The sequence below is a fragment of the Porites lutea genome, chromosome 5 (genome assembly GCF_958299795.1).
Source record: "Porites lutea chromosome 5, jaPorLute2.1, whole genome shotgun sequence".
NCBI lineage: Eukaryota > Metazoa > Cnidaria > Anthozoa > Scleractinia > Poritidae > Porites > Porites lutea.
This window is the reverse complement of record NC_133205.1, coordinates 4,048,317-4,074,496: the sequence shown is the minus strand read 5'-3', so window position 1 is coordinate 4,074,496 and position 26,180 is coordinate 4,048,317. Positions and strand designations below refer to the sequence as shown.

General features: G+C 38.1%; 3 protein-coding genes across 4 annotated transcripts; 2 read left to right on the top strand and 1 right to left on the bottom strand.

Moving 5' to 3' along the window:
* Positions 1 to 1,431: 1,431 nt before the first annotated feature.
* Positions 1,432 to 16,963, bottom strand: LOC140939098 (EVI5-like protein). 2 transcript variants are annotated; one of them, XM_073388658.1, is made up of 14 exons: positions 16,538 to 16,961; positions 12,362 to 12,722; positions 11,310 to 11,426; positions 10,303 to 10,377; positions 9,424 to 9,549; positions 8,673 to 8,711; positions 8,020 to 8,124; positions 7,281 to 7,370; positions 6,468 to 6,565; positions 5,638 to 5,752; positions 5,288 to 5,320; positions 4,574 to 4,714; positions 3,777 to 3,947; positions 1,433 to 2,409 (listed from the first exon to the last, which is right to left on the bottom strand). In XM_073388658.1, the coding sequence occupies exons 1-14, from the start codon at positions 16,669 to 16,671 to the stop codon at positions 2,284 to 2,286; spliced, it is 1,731 nt and encodes a 576-aa protein (XP_073244759.1). In that variant the 5' UTR covers positions 16,672 to 16,961; the 3' UTR covers positions 1,433 to 2,283. The 2 variants fall into 2 exon arrangements, with proteins under 2 accessions (XP_073244760.1, XP_073244759.1); XM_073388659.1 differs by lacking the exon at positions 5,288 to 5,320 and having other exon boundaries at positions 1,432 to 2,409; positions 16,538 to 16,963.
* A 397-nt stretch (positions 16,964 to 17,360) lies between these two features.
* Positions 17,361 to 18,323, top strand: LOC140936862 (uncharacterized; the record flags this gene model as incomplete). The annotated part of the gene is made up of 1 exon (XM_073386368.1): positions 17,361 to 18,323. A coding segment is annotated over one exon (963 nt), but the record flags the coding sequence as incomplete, so codon positions are not given.
* Positions 18,324 to 23,926: 5,603 nt separating this feature from the next.
* Positions 23,927 to 25,814, top strand: LOC140939099 (adenosine receptor A2a-like). Its single transcript, XM_073388660.1, has one exon. It carries the CDS (start codon positions 24,423 to 24,425, stop codon positions 25,491 to 25,493), a length of 1,071 nt encoding a protein of 356 aa, XP_073244761.1. The 5' UTR covers positions 23,927 to 24,422; the 3' UTR covers positions 25,494 to 25,814.
* The last annotated feature ends 366 nt before the right edge of the window (positions 25,815 to 26,180 follow it).

Here is a 26,180-nt window from a genome sequence, read left to right as displayed (position 1 = left end):
GGCGGCGACCGTTTGGAACTGGTCTGGTAAGACATTGTCCCCAGGGGCTCTTCTCGCCGTTCTTTACTTTTCTTCGTGCCATATTTTCACGCCCGTTTAGACTTTCCCTCGCCCCCACTATCTGCCCCTGGGTCTCCGAGGATGGGCCAAGAAGAGGGCGATCAGCGAGATAAAGCGCTTGAAATATGACTCATTTCTTTCGATGTCACAGAACTAAACAATACAAAGTATGGTTTACCTAGCAGACAAGATGTTACACCGGAATGCTGCAGAATAAAGTTCATGCTCTTTGCGCTAGTGATAAGTACGTACTACCAAAATGCAGTACCAGTCAGTAACGAGACAGGGCGGGGTTCGTGGTCACATGTGGCATTCGGCTTCGAAAAGTGACAACCTCTAAGAAAAGGTAGAGCTGCTCAGGGAATACCGCGTCATACGCTAGAGGGCCGAAATCAGCCAAAATCGGACGGGAGGTAAAGGTGGTTTTCAAATAAACCGATGGTTTAGTTCCTTTTCCCAAAAGCCTCTTTCAGAGCAGGACGACAAATTAAGCTATGATTATACCGAGAAATACATTTTTAAAGGACCAGCTTCCACTGGTGATCAGTATTTTGTAAATCATTTCACGGTGGAACCTCGATTTAACGAAGAACAAAGGGACTGGGGAAATTTGTTCGATATATAGAGGGTTCGTTACATTGAAAACATCGATTTAACGAATTTTTAGGAAAACAAGCAAAATGTTCGTTATATCGAGGTACAGTTAATGAGTAATTTCCAACGCCCTGCATTTCCGGATGTGAAGAATTTCTGTAATAAACATTTGAATACGAAGCTATAGCTGTACATAGCTACGCCTAGACTTGCTACAAGTCGACCTCTCAAAGTTCTTAAAAGTGAGCGGTGAGCTTCAATGCATGAGGTCGCGTAGTGACCGAGCGAGCGACGAAGTCTCGAGGTCAAAATGGCATAACCAACCAGGAAAAAAAATAAAGGACTTTTAGAAAGTCTAAGCTACGCCACTAGAAACACAAGAACAGGATTGTGTTCGTTATAACGAGGATTTCGTTCATTCGAGGCTCGTTATATCAAGGTTCTGTTCCATACATTTTATTGTAATTTAGACCGGGCTGAAAAAAATCGTTCGTTATATCGAGGACTTCGTTATATAGAGGTTCGTTATATCGAGGACGTCGTTATATAAAGGTTCGTTATATCGAGGACTTCGTTATATAAAGGTTCTTTATATCGAGGACTTCGTTATATAGACTTAAGAGGATCGTTATATCGAGCTTCGATTGTATAACGTTTTGCCACGACAAAGCAAGAACCCCATCAACCATTTCGCATTAAATGTTTATTATTACTTTTTTAAATAATATAATCTGTTAAAACGATACAAAATAAATTCAATTCACTGAATTTCATCAAGTGTTTGTTATGTTAACTAGTTCAAGTTTTAAATTCTTTTTCAATACAATATTTTCAAAATTGCTTACAATGTTTACTTCACTTATATTGCTTTCTGTCACTTGCAGAAAAATTCAACAATACCATTTCCACTTTATAAATTCAAGAAAACTATTGTCATTAAGCATCTTGCTATTCAGAGACTTCAAGAAGCAAAAACAATGCTTACTATGTACAACTGAATTAATACTTTATCCATTTAAATCTGATACATGATACAAAAACGGTCCAGGTTCTCCTACGTTATATTTTGACCTGCACGAGAAATGCAAATTAAGCGGGAAATTAACCGACTGTCGACACAACCGAAAACCGCTCGTATAATATTATTCCTGAAAATACGTTTTGAAAAACTTACATTTTTAACATCCTCCAGTAAAGTGAAACATTCGCCACCAAAAACTTCAGTGGCGCAGAGAACTATCGATTATCAAAAATTTGCTTCATCCTCAAGTGGCAATATTTTGTACTAGATGCACAACTAAAATAAACAAACCCAACCTAAAATTGTCTTTTTATATTCTGCTTCAAAGTAAGTGAAGTGGCACCGTAACTACCGAGCGGTAAGAGGCAACGCCGCGAAACACAACAGAACGGCTGCTCGTAGTCTACCTTGCCTTTAAAATACATCTAGATATTCTTTTTAGGTGGCATAAAGCATACCAAGCAACAGAGTTTAAATCGTAGACAATCTCCAGGACGTTAAAGAGGCTTTTGTACCAAAGTAAAAGACAGTAGAAGTCCAAAGGAACCTTAGAATTTCTCAATAACTGAAGTAAACAGTTTAACAGGTGAAAACTGTACCTATAACCATCAGCTTGCATTGTTTTCAGACATGCCATTTTCAGTTCCATTTTCTTGTGTCTCAGTTCCATTTGATCCTGTGAAGGTCACTTGAGGGAACTTTGCCTTGGATGCATCTTCCTTTGCAAGATAGAGCTAGAGGAATTGGACAGGGTCTACTCAGTGCATGTATAACGCCTTTTAGTAAAATCCAACTAGTGGTCCATTATCAATGCTGCGTTCTGATTGGTTGAGCTACTACTAGGCTTTATGTTATAGCCCACTAGTAGCGAAAAGCGCCGGCTTTGAAAACCGAAACAACGGCGGCTAAATCGCGTTTTACGAGCTAAAGGTGTTTTGTCTCGACATGTTTGACCCACTAGTTGGATTTTACTAAAACAATTATTCCTCTCGCCCTCATGGCCTTGAGGAATAATTGTTAATTAGCCTAGTTTAGTCTGTTAGGGACCAATTAGCCTCCAAGCAATCCATAAATCCCTAAATATTGGTTGTTCGTTGCAGAGTTAGATTAAGCTTGAATAACAGCCACGCATATTTAAGACGTGTACCTTATTATAGGAAATTAACGCTCCATGAAATTAAGGTATTGGAAATTAACGCGACTTAAATTAACGCGAATTTAATGGAAAACGACTTTCGAATAAAAAAATTAACGTGAAAGAGGAGGTAGAATTTTATAATAAAGGAAATTAACGCGATTAAGAAGCGGTTGGTGGAGACAACTGGAACAAATTTATTTCAACACTGGATGCAAAAAAATTCAAAACTGAACAAAACTGAGCTGACATTACTTCTGACAGCGACAACGATGAAGGATGAACTCGAAATATTGTAAACCTTCGCCTTAGCTTTTGTGAAAGATGAAAAATAGAGGGTAAATGGAAAAAAAGAAAGCTTGTAGTAAATGTTTTTAGGTGTCAAGAATGTCTGGATTGAGGTTAAAGTCTGGAAATTAAGAGCGCGGAAATTAACGCTGCACTTTATTAAGGTCGCGGAAATTAACGCTCAACAAAATTTACGCGACTTCTATTTAATAACGCGAATTTTAACGATTCGCGTTAATTTCATGGAGCGTTAATTTCCTATAATAAGGTAGTCCCGTAAATTTGTTTTGGTGCATAATTTGACTTTGGATGCTACACCACAGCGAGAGTAAATCGACCGCAGGTGAACTATACACTGCATCGGTCACTCGCTGATTGCAGCTCAGCCAGCTTTCCCCGCTTGTGAGCCAAAGCGACTGCAAGCAGTCTCAATTTTACCTTAACTGCTCACAAATGCTCTTTAACTTCAACTCAAAAGTTGCATGACCATCTCTAATAGCAAACAACAAACAAAGCGCAGGGTACGTGCAATAGCCTACTGGAATATACTATTCGTCTTCAAAGGAAACTAAATGAGCCCCAGAATGGCACGTACCCAGATGCGATACAAAAATTCGAGTAAGCATTCACCTTTGCGTCTTAAGGATAGGTTCTCGGAAAATAAACAAAATGACCAACCTCGTTTTCTAAATCCCGTGTTCTCCTCGTCATATCGTTAATAATTTGATTTGTATTGGATTCCCTTTTCTTGCACTCTTCCAATTCTGCCTCTAATGCAATAAGCTTGACATCCCTTGGGGAGGGGGGAGAGGCGTCCTGGCGTGAGGCCATCTCATTAATAATGTGATTCTACAAAGAAAGGCATTTCATTAACAGTTTCAGTCAACAGACGTAAGTCAAACCAACAAAAAAAGATGCAGAGCTTCTGAACGATAATAATACTTTTAACTAATCGGTACAAATTGATTAATTTTTCACGAAACTGACTATGAAAATCACGAATCGGGTTGCGTTTGGATCAGTAGTTTGTATGTACTTATAATCCAGGCCACCGATTTATTTTCGCGCAATTTTACAGGCTATTTTGGACCACGTGGTGGCAAATCGGAGGGCGGCTTTCAGGCAAACCCCCCGTCCACTTCGATATTTCCCGGTCGCAAGAAAGTAGGTTCTCCTTTTGCACTTAAAGCGGCTAAACCTTCGCATGTCTCGGATGACCACGTAAAATGGCGGTCCCGTCTCCAGTTGGAGACGTAAAAAAAAAAGTGTCCCCTGTTAGTACTTTCGTGCTAAATACTTTGACACTCAAATAAAGTGCATTTTTTTTAAGTCAACAAAATGAGTCTCTTTTCAGTTTTCACATATAACGACGGACAACGCTTAATATGGATCTCTTCACATCAACTTTGACTTTTCATAATCAGTTTTACATCTTACTGAAGACCGGCAGCTTACAAAGCAACTATGTTTCAAACCTTAAACATGACGAGTTCCTCTATGCGTCTGTTGGCCTCCAACAGAGCCACCGTTGTGGCCTCGTCGTGTTTTCTTATAAGTACAAGATCTCTCCTGAGAGTATAAATTTGCTCTTGTTCTTCAGCTCGAGTTATTTGGCCCTAAAATAAGAGGAATTAGATCGCCATAAGGTGAGAAACCTAACAACAGAGTAAAGTTCAACAAACAAGGATTAACTGACTATCGAGCTCTGACTAGAGGAGAAGTGGGGTGCCGACACAAGAATCCGGCCAAAATCTTTGCACGCAGGCTCAAGATGTATTGCTTCATAAACCGACGCAACTCAAGCTTGATGTGGTCTCTTAGACCTTACCTGGCCTGCACTGAAACTGGCATTTTACATCAGAGTACATGTGCGTTTACTTAGCCGTTTATGTCGCCACGCTATTCCATTCTTCCACACCGAACGAAGTAAAGAATGACAAGGGGTTCGTGACTGGGTAAAAGCGTGACAATATCCTGACTTTGACGGACTATTCACTACTTCCACACCTCTGAGAAGTTTACAGAACCAAGTAAGAAGTGACGAAACTCTGGATTTCATGGCCAGGGCTGGACATGGCTCTATGTCGCCACATAAATTTAGTCTGAAGACAAACAAGATTGTGATGCAAACTTGCGCCCTAGTTTTCTAAACTTACACACTGCCCATCTGCACAGAAAAAGCCGTTTACCTGTATTAATCTATCGGCTAAATTGGCCCCCTCCTATAAAAACAAAAAAAAAATGAAAAAAGTATGTATATCAACAACACTCGTTTTAAGATTTTTTGAGAATAGGTAAAGCAATTGATTGCCAAAGAAGATCAATGATAATTTCAAAATACACTTAAAAATGCTACCGTTAGTACGTCTCCGATGGACTGATTGCGTAACTGTGTTAACGGTTTACTTTAAGTTGTTGAACAAAACATTCCAAAACGCATAAGGAATCCAAAGATAATATAATAACAAAAAATAGAAGACGAAAATAAATAATGAGTTCATGCAATAGCCAACATATCCAGCACACCCATGTCTCCTACCTTTTCAAGCTCGTCTATTCTCTGAAGTAGTAGTCTGTTTTCGGTTTTTAATCGCCGCAATTCCTCATTATCTTCTGCTTCTTTGTGCTTTACACGTGTGTATTCTTTCTCTAACCTTTAAAAGCAGAAAAATATTTAAACGTATCTCTTTCTACCCGTACCAGGAAAAAAGACTAGAGAGATTAAGCGTCGCGTTTACGGCAAACGGCAAACGTGAGATTCAAGTTGAGAAATTTTCAAAACTGAGAAATGAGCTGATGATAACAGCTTAAAACAATTCTTAAGGATAGAATTGGCATGAATCTACCGATTTTCGTGTCGGGAAACTTGGTCATATGGTACAAATTCACGTTTGCCGTAAACGCAATGCTTAATCTCTCTATCGAGAGAAAGGTGCCAAGTCGAAATCTGGGGTCAACCGTCCCATAATGTCACTCGTAAAAACGCTAGGAAAAAAAACCCACTCGTATCAAAACGGAACCTAAAGTCATCTTTCCCGAACACAGAGACATGTCGTCTGATTTATGGTCGCTTCACTTAACCCTTTAAGCCCCAATATCCACATACAAATTCTCCAAACTGATCTCCATACATTTCCTTTGAGAATAAGTTAAGAGAATTTGATAAAAGATCAAAGCATTTTCTCTTAGGTGATCATTTTATTAATTCTCATAACCTCATCTCATGACAATGTATGGATATCGTTTGGAGAAAATTGCTGTTGGTCACTATCGGGACTTAAAGGGTTAACTCGTTTCTTTGTGAGTTTAGTACTCAGACTAACAGCAATCAACGCGTACTCACTAACTTTGCGTTAAGTGATAACATACCTCTTTAATTTCTTTGAGCTCACTTTTACTTCAGCGGCCGCCTTCATAAGTACAGTCATGTCCTTTTCATATTTGTCCGGCATATCCTTCTGAAAATACTTAAAAAAGGAACAAAAAACACGACAGATAAGGTAAAAAAAAAACCTTGCCACTACGTACGGCACACACAGCAGAAGTTTAAGGGTATGTTCACTCTATACCGCATAACTTTTCGCGCTGACACCAAAAGCTATCCGGTATCGTATGACCACCTATAACCGATATGTGACTCTCCACTTGAGCGATCGGCGCTGCGCAGCTTTGCTCAGTTACAGAAATCGCGCCAAAATCACCTTTCTTATGTGTGAACAGTAGCCCTATCCGGTCTGGTTTTCCTGCGGGCGGAAAAGCTATGTCTCCGGTATAGAGTGAAGATAGCCTGAGATGTGTTGTGAGTTACAGAGAATTATAAGCCTGCGAGCAAGCTCTCCACGGCGCTCTGGCGGCGGGGCGGGAAAAGGAAGGAGAGCTTGCAAGTACATCTCTGGAATTTGAATTCCACCTCCAATTCCCCTGTGGCTCCCCGTCGACTGAGCTGTCAGATTTCCGCCAATCAGCGCCAAGCGAAAACTAGCAAGGGTAATGGCGTCATTACTAATGTCATCTCGGCCAATCAACATTTCGCATCGAAATTTTCGATGCAGGTTTTCAAATTCCAGAAAAGTACATGTACATGTAATTGCAAGCTCTCCTTCCCTTTCCCGCCCCGCCGCCAGAGCGCCCCGGAGAGCTTGCTCCCAGGCCAGAGAATTATCGATTGTCTGACTGACTTACCCTGAGCATTCCTTCAATATCAAGTTCCAGTATTTCCTCTTGTCCTAGTGTAAGCATAGCCAATATCACACGAAAGAGACCTTCTCTTCCCTATAAAAGAAGAACAGAACCATTGACGGTAACGCTTAAGTTAAGGCAACGTCACATCAAACTCAGTCTACGAACAGTTCCAAAACAAACGAAATCCCAAGTTAAAAGATCAAAACCTTGCAAAAAAAAAAAGGCAATTAAACTGAAAAAGAGCAAAATAACACGTTCCAAAAGCCTGAGTTAGAAACCTCGGAAAGTATACGGATTTTTTTTTGGAAAAATCACTTTTTTCTTCTAAGGACATACGAATTCCCGCCGAGATAAATACGGCTTGCCTGGGGCTGCTATTACGCACGCGCAGTACACGTTTCCTTTACTGATGTACCTACGCAGTCACGTAACAACGACAACAGAATAATAATATGGCCATTTCTCATTCATTACAACGGGGTTCCCATCCGAGAGAACACCGAAGAAGAGCTTCGCTATGAATAGGCTTTTCATTGCCTTGTAATTGTTAATAAGTATACTTTCCTGTCCTGGGACACTCAAATTATTTGTGCATGTGCTAGAATGCAAAAATGTTACAGAAAAAGAAAAAAAACTGCCTCTCACACTTACTAGGAAAGAACAAAGACAGTGTCAAACACTTCAACATTTTAATTTATTTAAGTGGCATGTGCATTGCAAAACCATCCTGGAGCCATACCTCACAAATAAAAACGTCCATTATCCTAAACGCAGCATTCAGGGGAAACACAGAAGCAAACAGTGTCAAGAACCACGATGATGCATACATAGCTGTGTGGAAACCCTACGACAAGGAAAAAGGAGATTAAAAGCAATTAGAGACACTTCACTTAAAAAGTTAATTTTGGCTAAAGTTTTTCAAGATTAAGAAACCGTACAGTGTAACTAGCTCTTTTAAATTATTATAACGAAAAAAATTAATCTTCCATCACAACGTTCCTTTCTACGATGTCATGTCAAAATCTACATACAGCCTGTAGATGAGTTACTCCAGAAAAATATCCATACTCCTCCCAAGAAGGGATTATTGGTTTGTACATGCTGGTGGGTGTCATACTTTTCTTCCACAATTTTGGCCACTAAGACCCTGCTCCTCCTCCCAGGCCATTGGAATTTTCAGTGATTCAACCTGCATGGGAGGGGAGGGGAGAGGGGAGACTTGGAGCCAGAAACCTGGATAGTGAATGGATGACAGTCAATAATTACATGTATTACATGTATCAAACTACATTTCCACATATACATGTACTTCTATCAATTTAGGTAGTAGGTATAATGAAAAAAAAAGCCGCAGTAGATCATGTTCATTCCATAACTATGTACAGAACTAACCTGGGCTTGAAAATGTGAAAACAATAAAGGCAGACTCTCCTTAAAGGAATAAAAAATAAACTTAGATTAATACCAATCAGTGGCATCAACAATGGCAGCACCACTGATATTTTTATATAAAAGACACAAAATAACACTGGTCTAGTCTTTCTTCCAGTTCTTAAAGGTGAAAGCACCATTTTTTTAAAGCACTGGTATGACTAGGTTCAGCAATCATTTCAGTAAAAAAGGCAACAGCAATGACAAAAGAACCATAATCAATGACCAGTGCCTTACTGAGGCAGTGCCTTACTGAGGCAGTGCCTTATTATTGTATTTTTTTTTTATCACAGCAATAAGCATGAATTTGCACGTTCTGGAGTGATTTATTGAGTACCGGTAAATACAGCTATTATTGTCTGTTTATGTACCAGCATGATAAAACATGCGAGATTACACAATGCCACCACTGATTTCCCCGCGAAAATGGCCTCTGAAAAATGTGCAAAGAAATTCCATACTGATGACAAATCATCATTCCAACCTGATTGGCTGAGGCAAATTTCCCAAGTGGTACTACCAATCAGAAGCGCTACCCAGATCTGCGTAGTCACACATCATCAGTATGGAAACTCCTTGCTCATTTCTCAAAAGTCATTTCCTCGACGGTGAGACCAGTGGTGGCATCGCAAAACAATGGCTGTTTCCTCAGGCTATGTATGTGCATACAAGAAAACAAAACAAAATGTTGCCTCCTCTGTCCAAAATGTACCTGTAAGAAGCTTTCTAGCTGAAATATACAAAGGCCCAGTTCTGCCATTGTTGGTTTAAATATTTCCCTCATTCTGTAATCTTGCATAAGTTTTACAAATACACAAAATGCCTCTTCCTCGGGCATCTACAAAAGAAGAATAGAAAATTAATGTAATTAGAAGTATTTACAATAGGTACATGTAAGTGTGAAGCATCTCTAATTTCACTAAGAAGGAAGTTACTATACATACTCTCAACTTAGTGCTGTACATAAATTACTGTCAATTGATCTCAAGTGAATACTATTGACTATTTAACCACATAGTTTTCTTAATCAGCGTTCATGACATGAACCACTTTGACTGACAGAGGAGGAGTTGTTTGAATTTTTTAACACAGGTGAAACAGCAACTACATGTAAATAACTGTGAGATTGAAAATTGAGACTAAGGCAGAGGATGGGGCTTGGCAAATTTGCATTAAGTGAAGAGAGTGACATTTAAAACCTGATTAAAATGCTTGTAGATCAGATGTTTCTTGTGCGAGACACTGTATAGTATAACCCTGAATCGAATAACTTGTTTGCTGAACTCCAAATCTTGCGACAACCATGAAATAATTTTTACTGATAAATTAATCTTTGACTTGAATAATTATCAGGAATAGACAGCCAGGCAGAGCAGTCAAGTTCAACAAGCTGTGAGTTTGAGACGTGTCGCAAATTCAGCAAATTTTGGTTAGCTTTTTACTTTTGAGTTTTAAAGCACAGCAATTTCAATATTACAGCATTGCTGTACATGTAAGTCAGGAAAGAAGTTGACTTATCAAGAATAGATCAAACCAACTCTGCTTATCCTACATGTACAACAGAGGCAAATTTATACAAGCTTAATCTTACCTGCATTAACAATATGCCAACAATGAATGCACTTCCTTGACAGTATCCAACCTCCTTATCCCAAATGGAGTAAGCCTATTACAATTTAGCATGAATAACATAATTAAATTTTCTTTTTCATTTTTTGTACCAGTCATCCACATGATTTAACCCTTTAAGCCTTAAGAGTGATCAGCGTTCAATTTCTCCTTGTAATATCTTACATGTACATGTAAGTTTTATAAAACAGTGGGATACTGAGAATTAAGGGTATGATCATACAAGAAGGAATTACTTGATCTTTTCTTAACTTCAACCCACTAGCTTTATAGGAAATGAATAGAGGCTACAAATGAGAATCTTTAGGGGGATTAAGGGGTTAACCACTAAATAATTTAAATTAAATAAAACCTTCATTTCTCAAACAAAGAGTTGTTGTATAAACACATTCATTCTCATAAAATGGTGCTTTCCTGTGTGACAAGCTACGTGCACTTTTAGGAAAGATGTTTATCAATGTAGTGATGCCCAACAATTAGTATCCATGGTATTGGCACTATTTACCGGGGAAGTTACATGTCATTATTATAAAATACATTGTACTATTTTAAAACTGCCAATAAATATTCATTTTTTAATCTGAAGAAAACATACACCGCTGCCCCAGATGGTTCTAATATTATTATTTCTGTAGAACGAATTAATAATAATGTCCTCGAATAAAATAATAACTCAATGACTGATTGTCAGAATACATCAAACCAAGAAAAAGAGCCAGTTCCACAAAAAGTTCACAACCATGCTAGGCTCAATCAAGGAGAAGGCTGCAGAAACAATATCTAAACTTTGCTGACTGACAATAAATTGTCTGACAATATTGTCTTCAGAACACTGAAGATCTTAACTAAGCTGGAAAAACAAACAATATTAATGATTACCAAGTTACACTCATGCTACGAATTCCTGTAACTACATGTACATTGCGCACTTTATCACAAACATAAGTCAACCACTTCATATCAAGTTACCTTTATGACATTGAAGAGAGTTCCTTGCCCAATTCCATCCTTGTCTTTAAAGAATGAATGATCAGGAAAAGTCCTAGCAATGTCACGTTTGATCATCCGCTCACAGGCTGAGTTGCTCTGCACAAATAACAGATACAGTACATTGTACATGTATCATGATACAACAACTAAAAAAACTCCAAGCAAGAATAGCTACAATTTAATAAAATTATTTATTTGTAAAACATCCACCTGTCGTAGATTAAAGTGCCTAAAACACCAAATTTGAGCGTGAATTAAGAAATTATAAATATTAATTGTCTGTGTCAATTTCACAAGTCTGCTGGCTCAAACAATATTGTGATAACAAACTGACATTATACATGTACATCAAATATTACAAAATTTTACATCCTATTTGAACAGAGAGCATGTAATGAAGGTTTTGCAAACTTAAGATGAATCTGCTATCTAATAGTTCACTCCCCAAAAAAGACATGTCCTTACTCCTAACTGTAGCAATAAATTAACGTCTATAGGATTCGAACATCAGTACGTGGTTGGAAAATGGGGAGTTTTCTCTAGTGTGTTTTGAAAAGAGAAGTATTCTCCTTCCAAGTTGCCTTAGCTTTTTTGTTGGAAATAAATTTAACAATCAATATTTGTCGTCTGACTTTGAGATCCAACACCACATTGGGTATAATTGCACAAAAATAACATACCATAAAATTCCGAAATGAGCCCCAGGGCTTATATTTTTCAAAGGCCCTTTTTGAGGGGCTTATTTTAGGAGGGGCTTATATTCAGAGGGGCTTATGTATGGAGGGAAATTTTGCGTTTCAAAATCAATTGGGCTAGCTTGTAGTGGGAAGGAAATTTATCATTATTGCTTTGTTTTACTTTGTATTCGAGGGCAAATTTCAAGTACAAGCCCCCCAGGGGGCTTATATTCGGAAGGGTGATTTAAGGGAGGGTTTTTTGCATTATGATTTTGAGGGGCTTATATTTGGAGGGGCTTATACAGGGAGGGGCTTATTTTTGGAGTTTTACACTTCACTAACACAACTAGTCACCTTAATAAGTTGAGGATATTGGTCTTTGAGTGGAAGATCCCTTGCTTCACAAAGCAGCTGCCACACCATTCCACGTAAAGCATTAGGAATTCCTCTCCTCACCATCTCCCTTACTAGTTTGGGTTTCTTCTTGTGTGTGTCATTCCAGTTGCCGATGAGTTGTCCCCATTGGTGATAGCTGTCCGCCTCCACACAGATTTCTTCGTAATTTTCTGGTGTCTCTGGGGAATCTGCGGAGGCACCATCTAAGGAATTACTTCCCACACTGCATGATGACCATCTTTTGTTGTTGCTGGTGGCTGGTGATACTGCGACACCATCAGGAATTGTTGTCAACGCTTTTGCATCATTACTAAGCAACCTGGCATGGAAAATAAGACCATAAACAATATTATTACTGGATGAGATTCTTGTGATATAGACCTTGTCACGGTTTTCGATGCCATCTTGACCAGTTAAGGCAAACGCGTGAGACATTACAGTGTTTGTATGAGAATCCAACAAAAAACAGCTTTTCTGGGAAAAATATGAACTGTAAACTAAAGCTACACAGCAAAGGTTTTTACTAACAAATTTTGGAGGCCGTTACTGTGCTTAAATTTCCCCAGAAGCTTGCTTTAGATTTTCCATATATGTGACCCTCTTTGGGAAAACGGACACTAACGCTTTTCCGTTTAAACGAGGAAACCGTTTACTATCCATTTAAATCCGTTTAATAGGTTCATGCAAGCGCTTAAACGGTGTGCTTATCCGTTTAAAAAAAGTTGCACCCGTTTAACGCTTTAACGAAAACGTTTAAACGGTTTGCTTATCCGTTTAAAAAAAATTGCATCCGTTTCATGTATTCGTGAAAACATTTAAACGGTTTGCTCATCCGTTTAACGCTCTAGGGAAAACGTTTAAACGATTTGCTTATCCGTTTAAGAGGAAAGCAAGCAGCTGTTAAGAACTGCGAGCAGAACACTTACTATGAAGCATGGTCGCTCGAAACTCGCCGAAACGTGAACTACTGAACAACCGTAAAGTATTTTTTACGTATTTTTAGTTCTAACTAATCCTTGTTTTTAGAAAGCGAGTAATCGTCATATCCTTCGAGAAACGGCTAAAAAGTTAAATAAGACTTATTTAAGTTAAAACGTATTGCATCGAGAGCCGATGAAGCCATTTGTTCACAGGAGTGTGGCGACCGTGGTTCTGTACTTGATCTTGTTTCGGATTTGGTGAAATCGAATAAAATCACGCTCTCTTGGTTCCCGTGTGATTGTTTTGAATCGTTCCTAAAAGACAATTTTTTTAGCTCAGAAATTTAGGTCATCGCTTGGTGGGATTGTGATGGGTTACAATTATCCAGAAGATGTTCTTTCTTACTTATTCTGTAGCCAACCAGACGACAGGAAGAAGATAAAAAAATCAATAGCGAGCGCGCGCTCATTTGATTCGTGATGCTTGTGATGTCACTTCCCTTCCTTCCTCGCTTTTAATAATGATTATAAAACGCTCACTGACAAAACGCTAAATCAAGCGTTCCCAAGACACTGATAGCAGTCGTTTACGATGACCTCAGTCTATCCTCACTTACGCTATGCGATGGACAGGTCGATTTGGAAGGGGCCGAAAACATCGACGATGCTGTGACCTGCTTTGGGAAACAAAAACCAGGTGAAAATCTTGAGTAAACAACAGCATGCAAATTGCACATTCGCCATTGAACTCAATCGAACAACTTTGTACTCACTGTCATGCAATCAAAAATAAAAGTCGAAACCATCACACAAATAAAATCAAGAATCTGGAAGATAAATATGCGAACATTCTCGCCAAAATTCAGGTCAGTGCGTTTTTTTTGTAGGTGAGATATTCTGAGAAATGCTTTACCCAGATTTATAGAGCTTTGTATGGAAACTAACAGAAACATTGTCATTGAGTTTTACTATGAGAGAGAACAGTCATCACTCAAGACCTCATATTTATTGAAAACAGCACTTATTATAATGCAAGGAATGCTTAGAGAGAAAAAAAACTCAATAGCTACGCCTAATCTAGCCTGTACCCAGACGTTGTTTTATTTTTCTTTCTGTTCTGTTCGAGCGCGACTACCCCCTTGAGCTGGCGGTCAACAAATCCCTCATCACCCGATTGTCTGCAATTTTTCCCAGGAAATTTTTAAAGACAAATGTAAAGGAAAAGGTATTCTAGTGCATGTAATGCCCTCAAATTTTTTCAGCAGAATCCTTAAGAGTGAAGCTTTAGTTTACAGTTGACATATTCAGGGTTGTCATTAAGAGCCGGGGGCCGGGGATTTTCCCCGGCTACTACGAGAGTGGCCCCCGGCTACTTTTATTGGAAAATAGAAGAAAAATAGAACCAAAAGAAATCCCTAGCCGTTTGATTCCCCGCCTACTTGTTGTATTTACCCGGCAACTTGAAATCTTAGTGACAACCCTGCATATTTTTTAAAACAGCTGTTTTACAGAAATTATTCGACATTAGATTCTCATACAAACACTGTAATTTCTCAAGGGTTTGCCTACTAGTCAAGATGGCGTTGAAAACCGTGGCAAGGTCTGTTCACAAAATAATCAAGGTCTAGGTACGTTTTATCTGCCCAGGCCAAATCTGAGGCTGATAACATTAACCAAGAGCTTTACACTACGTATTTATATTATTTTGGATACCCACATTTTCCCCATTTGCCAAATCTAGTGCAAATAAGTGAGAGTTACACACTCAAAAGTATGTTACCAGTCACGTCTCGTTTCCTGTGCGAGGTGAATTACATTGCATGGAATGTGATTTCAGTTCTTAGACGTGAAGAAAATGACAAAAAACAGACTGTCACATGACCGGCAGGCTGACATTGCTCTTGGAAATGACAATCATACTGTGCATGCTATCTGTATCTGTAAGCGGATATCCAACTAATCTGTAGACGCATTAGTGAGTGCAATATTTAATACTAAAAGCCTTTTTCAAAAATGCCATAAAACTTTTTGTTTTCCCTCCAAAATTTTGCTCAAGCATTGTTTTCAATATTTCTCTTGAAGAGATTGTAAGTCCCTAGAGAAATTCTGTGATACAAATATTTCTAGTGGTGTTATTGAAAAAAGCCTATAAGAAAACTGCACAAATAAATTAACATACAGTAATCAGTAAGATATTTTTAACAGCAACATCTGTTTTTAGTCTGTCTCCCTTGGATTAATGATGGAAACAGTGAAAAATAATAAAATGACCTTTAATGACCTTTACTGATTACAATGATTATTACAACTGTACTTTGTATGATGCAGCTTTGTGTGATGCTTAATGTGGGAGAAAACTCAGGGTTCTTACAGATTTCCGTCAATCCTTAGAAATCAAAATAACATTTTAAAAAAAATCAATCACTTTAAAAAGTGCTCCCACCACTCAAGGTCTAAGATTTAAACAAATTGAGTTTATGTAGTGTTGAGTAGAGAAAATTTTAAATATTGAAAAGCTTTTGTAGATGTTGTAGTTAATTTTTTATCCTAGATAATTTTTATTTTTCCTTTGTTCAACTTCATTAGCATACATTACCATACCCAAAAAAACAAAAGAAAAACAAAATATTACCTGGGATAAAAAAATTACCTGCAACATAGATGTTGCAAAAAAATAATAATAACATGAAATGTTAAATGTACTAAATGTTTGGAACTAAAAATTTGACCATGCCTATTTACCGGAAATGCGTCACCCAAGGATGACAAACTATTTTTAAAAATAATTGAGCGCTCTCAATAATTATTTGTTACTAATAACATTGAAGTGCATGAAAGCCGCACTGGCACTGATCGAATGCATAAGAGTTCATGTTCACCGAAATGAATAATGTATTTTGAGTAGCTCTCTTCTCAAAACAGTATAAAGATAAGAGAAGGGGAGATATTGACAATTCAATCATTAAAATGCAGAAGAAAAGACGTTAAATATAAGGTTATGCATATTTCTGTCAAGCTAAACGAGAGGTTCTACCCGAGGAAATAGAAAGAAAATAAGCTTATTATGAAGCTCAAAGCATGCGAACTCGTCAAACTGAAATTGCTTTCGCTTTCTCTCTGTTTCGGCTACCTCTTGAAATGAGAATTAAGACGCGTTTTATCTTATCTACCAGCAAGAGAAGAGGAAAGTGCAGGCTGTACTAGATATTCTTACCTGTTTTGCTCCTCCAGTTTAGCAACAAGCTCGTCCACGGACTTTGTACGCGATTTCGACCGCGAGGGAGGCTTAAGGCCTAAGGTTTCTGGACTGTTATTTTCCACTGAATCTTCGCTAATATTGCTCGCCATTATGAGAATAAAAGACGTCTATCTGATAAACAGAGAAAGATGCCATGAAGTTGAAATTCGAGGTCGCAATGATGACAGCGGCCGATCCTCGTGATTTAGTGGAGGTGAAAGCGAAACGCCATCATTTCACAGACGCTGGTTCTCTCAACCTGTCACATGCCTTGAGATCTACAAGCTTTCACCTATTGACTTTCTTAGTGGTGGAAAGTGTAATCACAGAGATCAATAGAGAAACTGTCCACAGCTCAGAGAGCTCAGAAGAGCTCAGATATTGTTGCAATCCCACCGATACATTTGCTGTGACGGCATTACTATGTTCAGCGGATTTCAACTTGTCCCCAGGGTTTTCTTATTTTGGATAAAGAGGAGACCCTGGGGAAGGGATTTAGGGACCGGTCATTATTTATCGCCTGGGGGGGGTCGGAGGATTTTGGGCTAAACACGATGAAATTTAGCCGATCCCCCCTTTAAATGTTATTTTATTGAAGTGATCCCCCCTCATAACTATATATAACTTTCGTGATCCCCCCCCCCCATGTCTTTGTACCCATATTCAGCTTTCGACGTGTATATTTAGTGTTTTAAACGTTCATATACAGGTAGTATTTCTAACTATGATGTACTTACAGCATAATAAAGCCGTTATCGCGCAGTCTTTTTTTAAAAGTGTCTCTTGATCCGTGTCTTTTTCAAACGCACACACCAAGAAACTGAGGTTTTTTAACAGCATTGTCCAACAAATTTACGAGTCTGCGTTTCGTCACAAGCAATCTGGGTTCAGGAACTACCTGCTTGAACAACAGCAAACGCGATGGGCGCTAAATAACAAGATAGAGGAGCTGTCAAACAAAGCGAACAATTTACTGAAGAATGAGAGATATGGAGTGTGCCAAAACATTAAAAAGTTCATTTCAGGCACAAACACCTGCAACAGCAGTGACGTTGCAAAGTGCGAGTCTTGCTTGAGCACTGTAAATGACACTTTGAACAGTGCGTCTGATTTACGGTCATTGATCGATAGCAAACGTAAGGAGCTGTTTTCAGAGGACCACACTCTAAAGTCATTTGCAGGCGATGAGTTGGCCTATTTAGAAGAAGCACATAGGCGAATCACTACACTGCACGAGGAAATTCAGTCCGCATCCAACAAGTTGACAACAGCGCATATTAACCTGTCAAAGAAGTTTCCTTTGTGCGCGAGACAATCAACAATGTCAAGAAGAAAGAAGGAAAATAAGAGGAAGGTCCGTAAAACCAAGGACAAGCGACTCAAGCAGAGGGCACGTCATCTCTTAGGAAACTTGACCTCAATCGAGGTCGCGGGGCAAATTTTCGGTTCAATCGAAGAGAATGATAGAGTTACTCCTGTAGATAGCATCAATGCTGACTTTGCTAAGAAACTAACAACGCGTTTGCATCTAGACCCTTTGCTATGGCTACTAGAAAAGGGTATTTTTAGCACGACCCTAGCAAAAAATATAGAGCAAGTAGCGGCCATTTTAAGGGCACAAAGTCCAGGGTCAACCTGCCGAAGGGGACTAAATGTTGCTGTTGAATCGGATGACGAGGCTCAAGAGGCAAATGAAGTTGTTGAATGGGATGATGAGGCTCAAGATGAGGCAGATGAAGCAGTTGAATCGAATTTAGTATAGAGCTGACACCGGACGCCCATTCCTGGAGAGGCGATAAATGGTTTATGTTTAAACAAACACGCTTTTTACAATGTTTCAGTTATCAGAAGTTTATATAGTTCACAATTTAGAATTCACCTGTCATTTTTTAAAGATGAATATTAGCTAAGTCATGAGCACGTTATAAAAGGAAAAATATAAAAGCGTTAAAACAAAGCTTTCTCGATATAAATTGAAATGCACACATTCGCCAGAGTGACAGACTTGCGTTTTTTAAATAAAGTTGTGTTAATAGAACAAATTGAGATTGCAAATGCCATCATCTCCCAGCAGAATGGGCACATTTATGTTGTATGCTTTCAAACTGGCATTGTTCAAGCAGATTTGAGTGGTCCCCCCTCTGAATCCTTCCAAAATTTTCAGTGATCCCCCCCTTTTGAGCTCTCAGTTACGACTGATCCCCCCCTCTGTTCTCCTAAAAATCAAGTGATCCCCCCCAAAATCCTCCGACCCCCCCCCCCCCCCCCCCCCCCCAGGTGATAAATAATGACCGGTCCCTTAGAGTTGGTATTGTGAACAAAATATTGATTGTTATTTTAAGGTAGAGAATGTATGAAGGTTGGATCTCTCGAAAAGAGATCTAATCAGCTGAAATATTAAGAACCAAAAAACGAGAAGTCCAGTGACTACTGCAAAGCTGATCATAACAACGAGTATGCTTTTTCACAACAATATTCAGAATATTCGGCTGGCCATACCAGCCTTCTTCAGGTTTAGTGATGTTGCTGAATTTATGATAGAAATTACAATATTGTATAGATGGAGAATGTTGCAATAAAAATTGTTTAAAGGGAGAGGCGGAAATGACGTACAACAAAAAAAGAGAAAAGAAATAGTATATTTCGGTTTTCTCTCTTTATATACAGAGAAAACCGTTTACATAAAACCGGCATAAAACGGACATAAATCGGCCCCTGGACCACACAGGAGAGACGTAACACACATTTTAAGTAAGGTAAGCTGTTTTTTATTGAAATTCTTTGATTTTCGTAGGTTACAGAAACGATAGGTTTTTCTTCCCATACAAATCCTTATATTTTGAATGTTACACAACAATGCCGATGCTCATATTTCGAGCTTGGGCTACCTGTGGATGTACTGGGAACTTTTGCTTTGCGTGGGATGTTCCATATGATTAAACCACTAAGGTTAAAGGGGGTAGTTTAACAATATACGTGGTCTTAATGAGAGGGATTCCAGAGATAAAAGATATCATCTTATTTGTACTTTTTCCATTGGTTTGATGGCGCTATTTTGGTTCGTATTTCTATTTTGACTTCCACAAATAAATCACTATCAAGGGCAAAATGACGAAACCACATCCTCATCACGTTAAAGCAAAGTGGATGGCACAAGTAGAACCATCTGTTACTCTTGAAAGATATTTTGAAGAGCCAAAAACCAACTGTCATCAGAAAAACGAAAAGCACTCCAATCTCTGAAAGGAAACACGTATGTTAATGTAAAAAAGGAACTCTCCAGTCAATGATTCTTCTACACGACCAGTCAACTTAAAACGGCCTCACTCACCACAAACCCTACTGATATATTCATTCCATGGCCCTATCTTCATCTCAGAGGCCGCGATGAGATTCTCTCAAGAGGAGATTCTCTCATGACTGAAGACCTATACTTTATCTGCAAGGCAAACATTTACACGCCTTTCTATTATCCCCATAGAATCTGCGGTACAATGCGAGAAAGACTTGTGGAAAACTCCTTAATTATAAAGGGAGGTTCGGAAGAAAAATGTTTAATCTTGACTAAGTACAGTTTAACTGATGATTAAAATTAATGAGGATCGACTGAGCGAGTGGCCTACAACCGCCTCCACGGAAAGCCCACAGATTGACTACATCATTCAACAGCTAAAAACGAGTCCTCAGCTAGTTCCAACTGGTCAATAAAACCTCCAGAATAGCTAATTGGGATGTATTTAATCTAAACTACTCCTGCCATTATAAATTATTCTCGGGGACACCTAAGCCTATCACAACAACAAAAAAAATGCGGAAATCGCCACACAATTCAATTAGCTCAAATCTGCATAAAATTTGATAAAAACAAAGTTCCATAAACGAAAATAAATGAAACAGCCGCTATAAGGTGTTCATTCACTAGAATTGTAGACTTTCTTTTAGAAGGGTCAAGCAATACACCGTATTCACAAATGGCGGACACGCGGGAAAAAACTGGTGCCTAGTCATGAAAGCGAGGCGTTGGAGGATAAACAAAAATTGCAAATGAAGACTTTCAGTGAACTTGCAGAGTGTTTAGCAAGGATTCCACCTAAAATAACTTTCTACGGACTTCTTTATAAATACAATTACGTGGGATGTCTTCTGCTTTTAATGTTTAGTAGCTATTTGCTGTTTGCAATCAAAAGGGACGCGTATATCTTCAAGGAAAAAGAATGATTTTGTAGGCTTCCGAAGCATCAGAAGCTTGACAAGTGGACGATGGCTGGAGAAAAGCGGCAAACATGTTGACCCAAACTTCACTTTGAAACCGAGTACGAAAGCCAGCTCACTGCAATTCGGTGAAACAGAAATATAAACAAATCTTGGTGGCAAGAAAAAAGGAAATAAGCGACAGATGTATGGCCTACTTGCAACTGTTAACGCAAGAGACGTCTGCCGTTGAACAAAACAGTTCAAGTCGAGATGGAAAAAAGGAAGACAGGAAAGAAGAGGTGACTGAGGTTTCGATGAAGTTATGTTTGGTTTTTGTTTGCCAGGACGTTATTCTCTGGTCTTTATCAATGAAGAACATCAATTAGACAGCGGGGTTGACCTTTTTTTTAAGCGGTTTTTCGGTAATTTATTTTTAATGTGCGGAAGCGATCGAGAGGAGTACGCTCAAAATTTCAACTTGTTACTCGGCAGACTCGGTAAGCCGGCCACATATCATTTCAGCGAGTAATTTCGTATTTCTTACCTTTAGCTGTTAAGAGTTTTAACTTTATGTTTCATAATATTTTAAAGTTGAAGAATACATAAATAAATAAAATGATGGTCTTCTTAAACTGATCCAGACTCGAATTCAATTATTCGAAACAGAAGCTTGCCGTGTTCAGTCCTGACAAAAACATTGCCTTAAAATTTTAACCTAGTAAAATGTAAGCTTTATACCACTTTTTTACCAAGAGCTCTCTGAGATAATGCCCTAAAAGAAACCAGGCAAATAGCAAGCCATAAGATTCACACACTACAGCTTCTAATTTTGATAAAATTATTTTTAATTGTTTCGCAATGACAAAGAAATCATGAGATGTTTGCTAAGCTCTGCCAACGTACCTCTAACAATTTCCTCCAAAGCGACGGAATTAATCTAATCCAATACAGAATTGTAGTGATCCGGCTTTCGTATTCGGTTTCAGTGTGAAGTTTGGGCCAACATGTTTGCCGCTTTTCTCCAGCGATCGCCTACTCTTCGAGCTTCTGATCGATGCTTCGGAAACCTACAAAATCATCCTGTTTCCTGAAGATATACGCGTCCCTTTTGATTGCAAACAGCAAATAGCTACTAAACATTAAAAGCAGAAGACATCCCACGTAATTGTATTTAAAAAGAAGTCCGTAAAAAGTTATTTTAGGTGGAATCCGTGCTAAACACTCTGCAAGTTCACTGAAAGTCTTCATTTGCAATTTTTTGTTATCCTCCAACGCCTCGCTTTCATGACTAGGCACCAGTTTTTTCCCGCGTGTCCGCCATTTGTGAATACGGTGTATATCAGCGCAACAGCCAGAACAGCATAAGTATAGAAAAAAGGCTTACCAGTTTTAGTTTTTATCATTTTTAATTCTATTTATTTAATTTTCTGTTTATTTACTTCTTTTTTTTTAATTAACATAATTACTGATTTGCCTATTAGCGCCTGTCGGTGATACAACTGTTTGGTTTCTTACAGCATGAATAAGCCGTATTTCTTTTTTTATTTTTGTTATCTATTTTCGGCCTTCAACTACAAGTACATGTACTGCTAGTTTTCCCCATTGAGAGCCAAATATTAAAAACATTTAAGATTGAATTTTTTAGAATTTTTTCAATAAAGAATTGTCTTCAGTGAAAGGCGATAAACGGAATTGGCGTCATTTCCAAGTTGATTATTATTGTCACCCCTGGATGTTGAACTGAGGTTAAACAATGTAAATACATTATCCTGGCAATCCTGAAAGTACAAATAAAAAAAACACTTGTAAAATCGGACCAATAAGCCTTCACTATCGAACCAAGAACATCAAACATCAAATCGTGTGGGGCTAATTAGACTCGTGGTTTAAAACGATGACTCTATTAAAGAAAGGGAATTAATAAAAAAAGTAAAACAACTTGAATCTTACAGATCTTAAGCCGCCATGCAGCTTTAAAAGAGTAAAAATTTAAAGTAAAATATTTTTCAAAGATCTTTTGGCTGAGTAGATTGCTGTTACATGGAATCAAACTGTAAAAGTTACAAGATAAAAAGCCATAATAAATAACAAGGTAACATGATAACTTCCTTTTTCCTGTGAGCTGATCCGAAAGAAGTTCCGTCAACATAACCGATAATCTTGTATTTAGACAAAGGGTTAAATTAAAGGGTTTAGACGGAATCCACCAGGAAATTGAGTATTTTTAATTTTCAGTGGACAAAAACCTTGAACAATGATCATTTAAAGCATATTGCATTCTTTTTTTTTTACATTTTTCAAGGGCTAAAGATGAAATCAGTGTCTGAAATTAGTCATCTGTATTAACACCAAAGAAAATCTCTCATGGGAGCCCGGGAAAATGAATGTCAAACCAGTTACACATGAAATTTTCACAATTTTACCTGTGTTTTCAAAATTCTTGTGAAATTTGACATTTATTTTCTCGGGCTCTCATGAGAAATAGTTATTACAGATGACTAAGTACCTCTTTAGGTCTTGAAATTAATAATGTAAAAAAGAATGCAATATATTCTTTAAATTATTTTGGTACAAGGCTTTTGTCCACTGAGAATTAAAATTACTCAATTTTCTGGTGGATTCCGTCGTAAAACTTATTCATGGGGCAAAGAATGATATAAAACCATTTCAACACTGACATCAATTAATTCTACTACCTTTATAACTTTTACCAACTAAATGAAAAACATCAAAAGCGCAATAACGTAAGGAATTCGGGCTTCCGAGGGAATCGGAAAGTATATGCATTGACTGCTTAACAAATCACAGCAAACTGTACGGGTGGGCCAATGCATGAATCATGCAATAATCACTGTGAGTCGTGATTGTCAACGCTGGCAAAGCTTGTCGAAAATCTTATTTACCTTTTTTTCTGGTTAAATAAAATGACAATATTTAAGCGTCAGTAAGTGTTTCTAAGTAGAAGTGTCATTTTATACCGCATGTCTTTTCATGTGGACAGCAAGATCCTCACACGTTTCAGTAAAAAAAATGATTTTTATTTCCTTTTGCGGAAGATAGACAGTATGTGTTTTATTTTGCAATTACTTCTTTTCAGATGTAGCATAAATCTATTTTATATCCTGTTGTTTGATTATATATTCGCCATGCAGCTGGATTGTAAAAGTCAATTAAGTCCTCAATGTAATGAATCATTTCAAACATAGATTTCGTGAAGAAATCATTTGTAAAAGTGTAAAATGGACTGCGAAAACGATTGATGTCAGTGCAGATGAAAGTGTTCACCAAATCGTATTCACTTATATTAACTAATCAGCTTGTCCCATATAAGCCGAAGTGCAGGCGTTTGTTCAAAGAGTTTAAGGATTAAAAATATACAGGAGCGAGTTTAAAAAAATCGACGGTGATTTTCAAGTTGGTGTCAAGACGTTTAATTGCAGTGCCACTGAAGACCATTTACTTTGGGAAAATCGGCTACGTAGCTAAACCTACTAAGAGCACCTTGCCGTCACGTGAACTTCGTGTGGTGAATCGAATCGGAGTCTGAATTGACAGCCTACTGCGATAAAATAGAAGACTGCTTTTAAATCCCATCCAAACATAAATTGAAGAGGAAGGGATGTAATAAGGAGGAGATTTCGTAAACATCAACGGATCAATTTCTTAAATGAGGATGGCGTTCTCCGATCAGAATCTTTGTGCGGCTGTTCGTCCTCCAACAGGGCTGTCTTATTTCACCGCATCCTTCTCAGCATTTCTGTGTCTTCTAACCATCCCTGGAAATTTTCTCGTCTGTCTAGCCATCATAAAAGATCCGTTTAGGAACCTAAAAACACCTTTCAACTACTTCTTGCTGAGTTTGGCCGGGACAGATTTGCTGGTGGGGTTAGTCATGGATCCTGTTTCGGTCGTATACCACATCAGCGAGGCTCTACAATTGACAATAGTATCTATCAAAATTCTACATATTTTTTACTTTATCCTGAGTACCGCTTCAATCTTGACGCTCGCAGCGCTTACGGCAGACAGATATTTCGCTGTAGCTTCACCCGTAAAATACAAGACCATGGTTACCTCAAAGCGTGCGATAAATACGTCGGTGACGATTTGGATAGCCTCGTTGGCCTTCTCTTTTATCTACTTAAAAATCGGATTCATCTTTTACTCTCTTATTTTTGCCAACACCGCTGTGATCAGTACGTTTGCTGTTCTGATCTTCGTACACATTGGAATAATCAGACGCTTAAGAGCGCGGTCCAAATACTGGCGAAATAGAAGACTCATCGAAGACTCGGAATATGGCAAGCAAAAAAATCAAAACAACATTATAACGTCCAAAAAGGAGAGCAAAGCAGCGAAGACATTGATGATTGTTCTTCTTGTGTTTTTTGCCTCGTTTACGCCTGCCTGTGTCATGATTTACTTGCTAAATTTTTGTTCCAGCTGTAGTTGTTTATCAATACATTGGTTACGTGATTTACAGTTCCTTATCGTCTTGTGCAACTCGGGTGTTAACCCCTATCTGTACGCCTGGAGAATTCCCCAGTTTAAAAGAGCCTTTTTAAAATTTCTCCAACTGCAACAGAACAGAAAGAAAGTGTCTGATATTTCCTTATCAACAACGCAGGGCACAGAAGGTCCAAAAAGTCGCGATCGTAACTTAGAAATAAAGGGAGAATCATGGTCAACATGGAAAACAATAAGATCGATGACCGCTTCAAGCCATCTCGACATATAAAATCATGATTTCAGGTTTTCACCAATATTTGAAATTATGAGGTATTAAAGGAATACTGAAAACGCCCAAATCCGCTCAACATTATTCATTTACGAAATCTAATTTCTTCTTAAGGTTTAAATTAAGCTAGCCTTTCTTATTACAAGGTTCTGCACGTCAGTGCAATGATTTTGATTTGCAGGTAGAGTCAACGAAATCTGACTTGTCAAAACACAATGTACAGATGTATACACATGCAAAACATCGCGTTTTTAGCGGTAAGGATTAGGTTTATAAACGTAAAAAGATGTGAAAACGAAAAATTGTTAATCTGTAGCTAACAGACTTAAATAAATAAAAATCTTAGACTGAATTTTTGTTCAAAATTTAAAATGGTCGTCGTGTAAATCAAAGTCTCGTTTTCGAGCCTTTATATATAATAGCTTTTCCTTTCTTTTCTTTTCTTTTGTGCGTGTGTACATATTATTTAATTTATTTTTGGTTTCTGTTTAGTTTGATGTTGTATTTACCCAAGCAAGAACAATAAACAGCTCTTATTTTTGGCACCGAAGTAATCAACCATGTCAGGTTTCAAACAACAAAACCTATTTGCTAAATCATGGTAGAATTTATCATTTGTCACAGTACGACAAAACAAAGCTTATGACCATGATATGGGGTGTATAGGGAGGGTCTATTTCGGGCAGC

Excerpts from the sequence above, each read along its gene's own strand:
- LOC140939098 (XM_073388658.1), bottom strand. The coding sequence starts at position 16,671 with ATGGCGAGCAATATTAGCGAAGATTCAGTGGAAAATAACAGTCCAGAA. Across the intron at positions 8,712-9,423 it reads AGCTAGAAAGCTTCTTACAG|GAGAGTCTGCCTTTATTGTT; the intron begins GTACATTTTGGA and ends TATTCCTTTAAG. Across the intron at positions 6,566-7,280 it reads ATATTGAAGGAATGCTCAGG|TATTTTCAGAAGGATATGCC; the intron begins GTAAGTCAGTCA and ends TCCTTTTTTAAG.
- LOC140939099 (XM_073388660.1), top strand. The coding sequence starts at position 24,423 with ATGAGGATGGCGTTCTCCGATCAGAATCTTTGTGCGGCTGTTCGTCCT.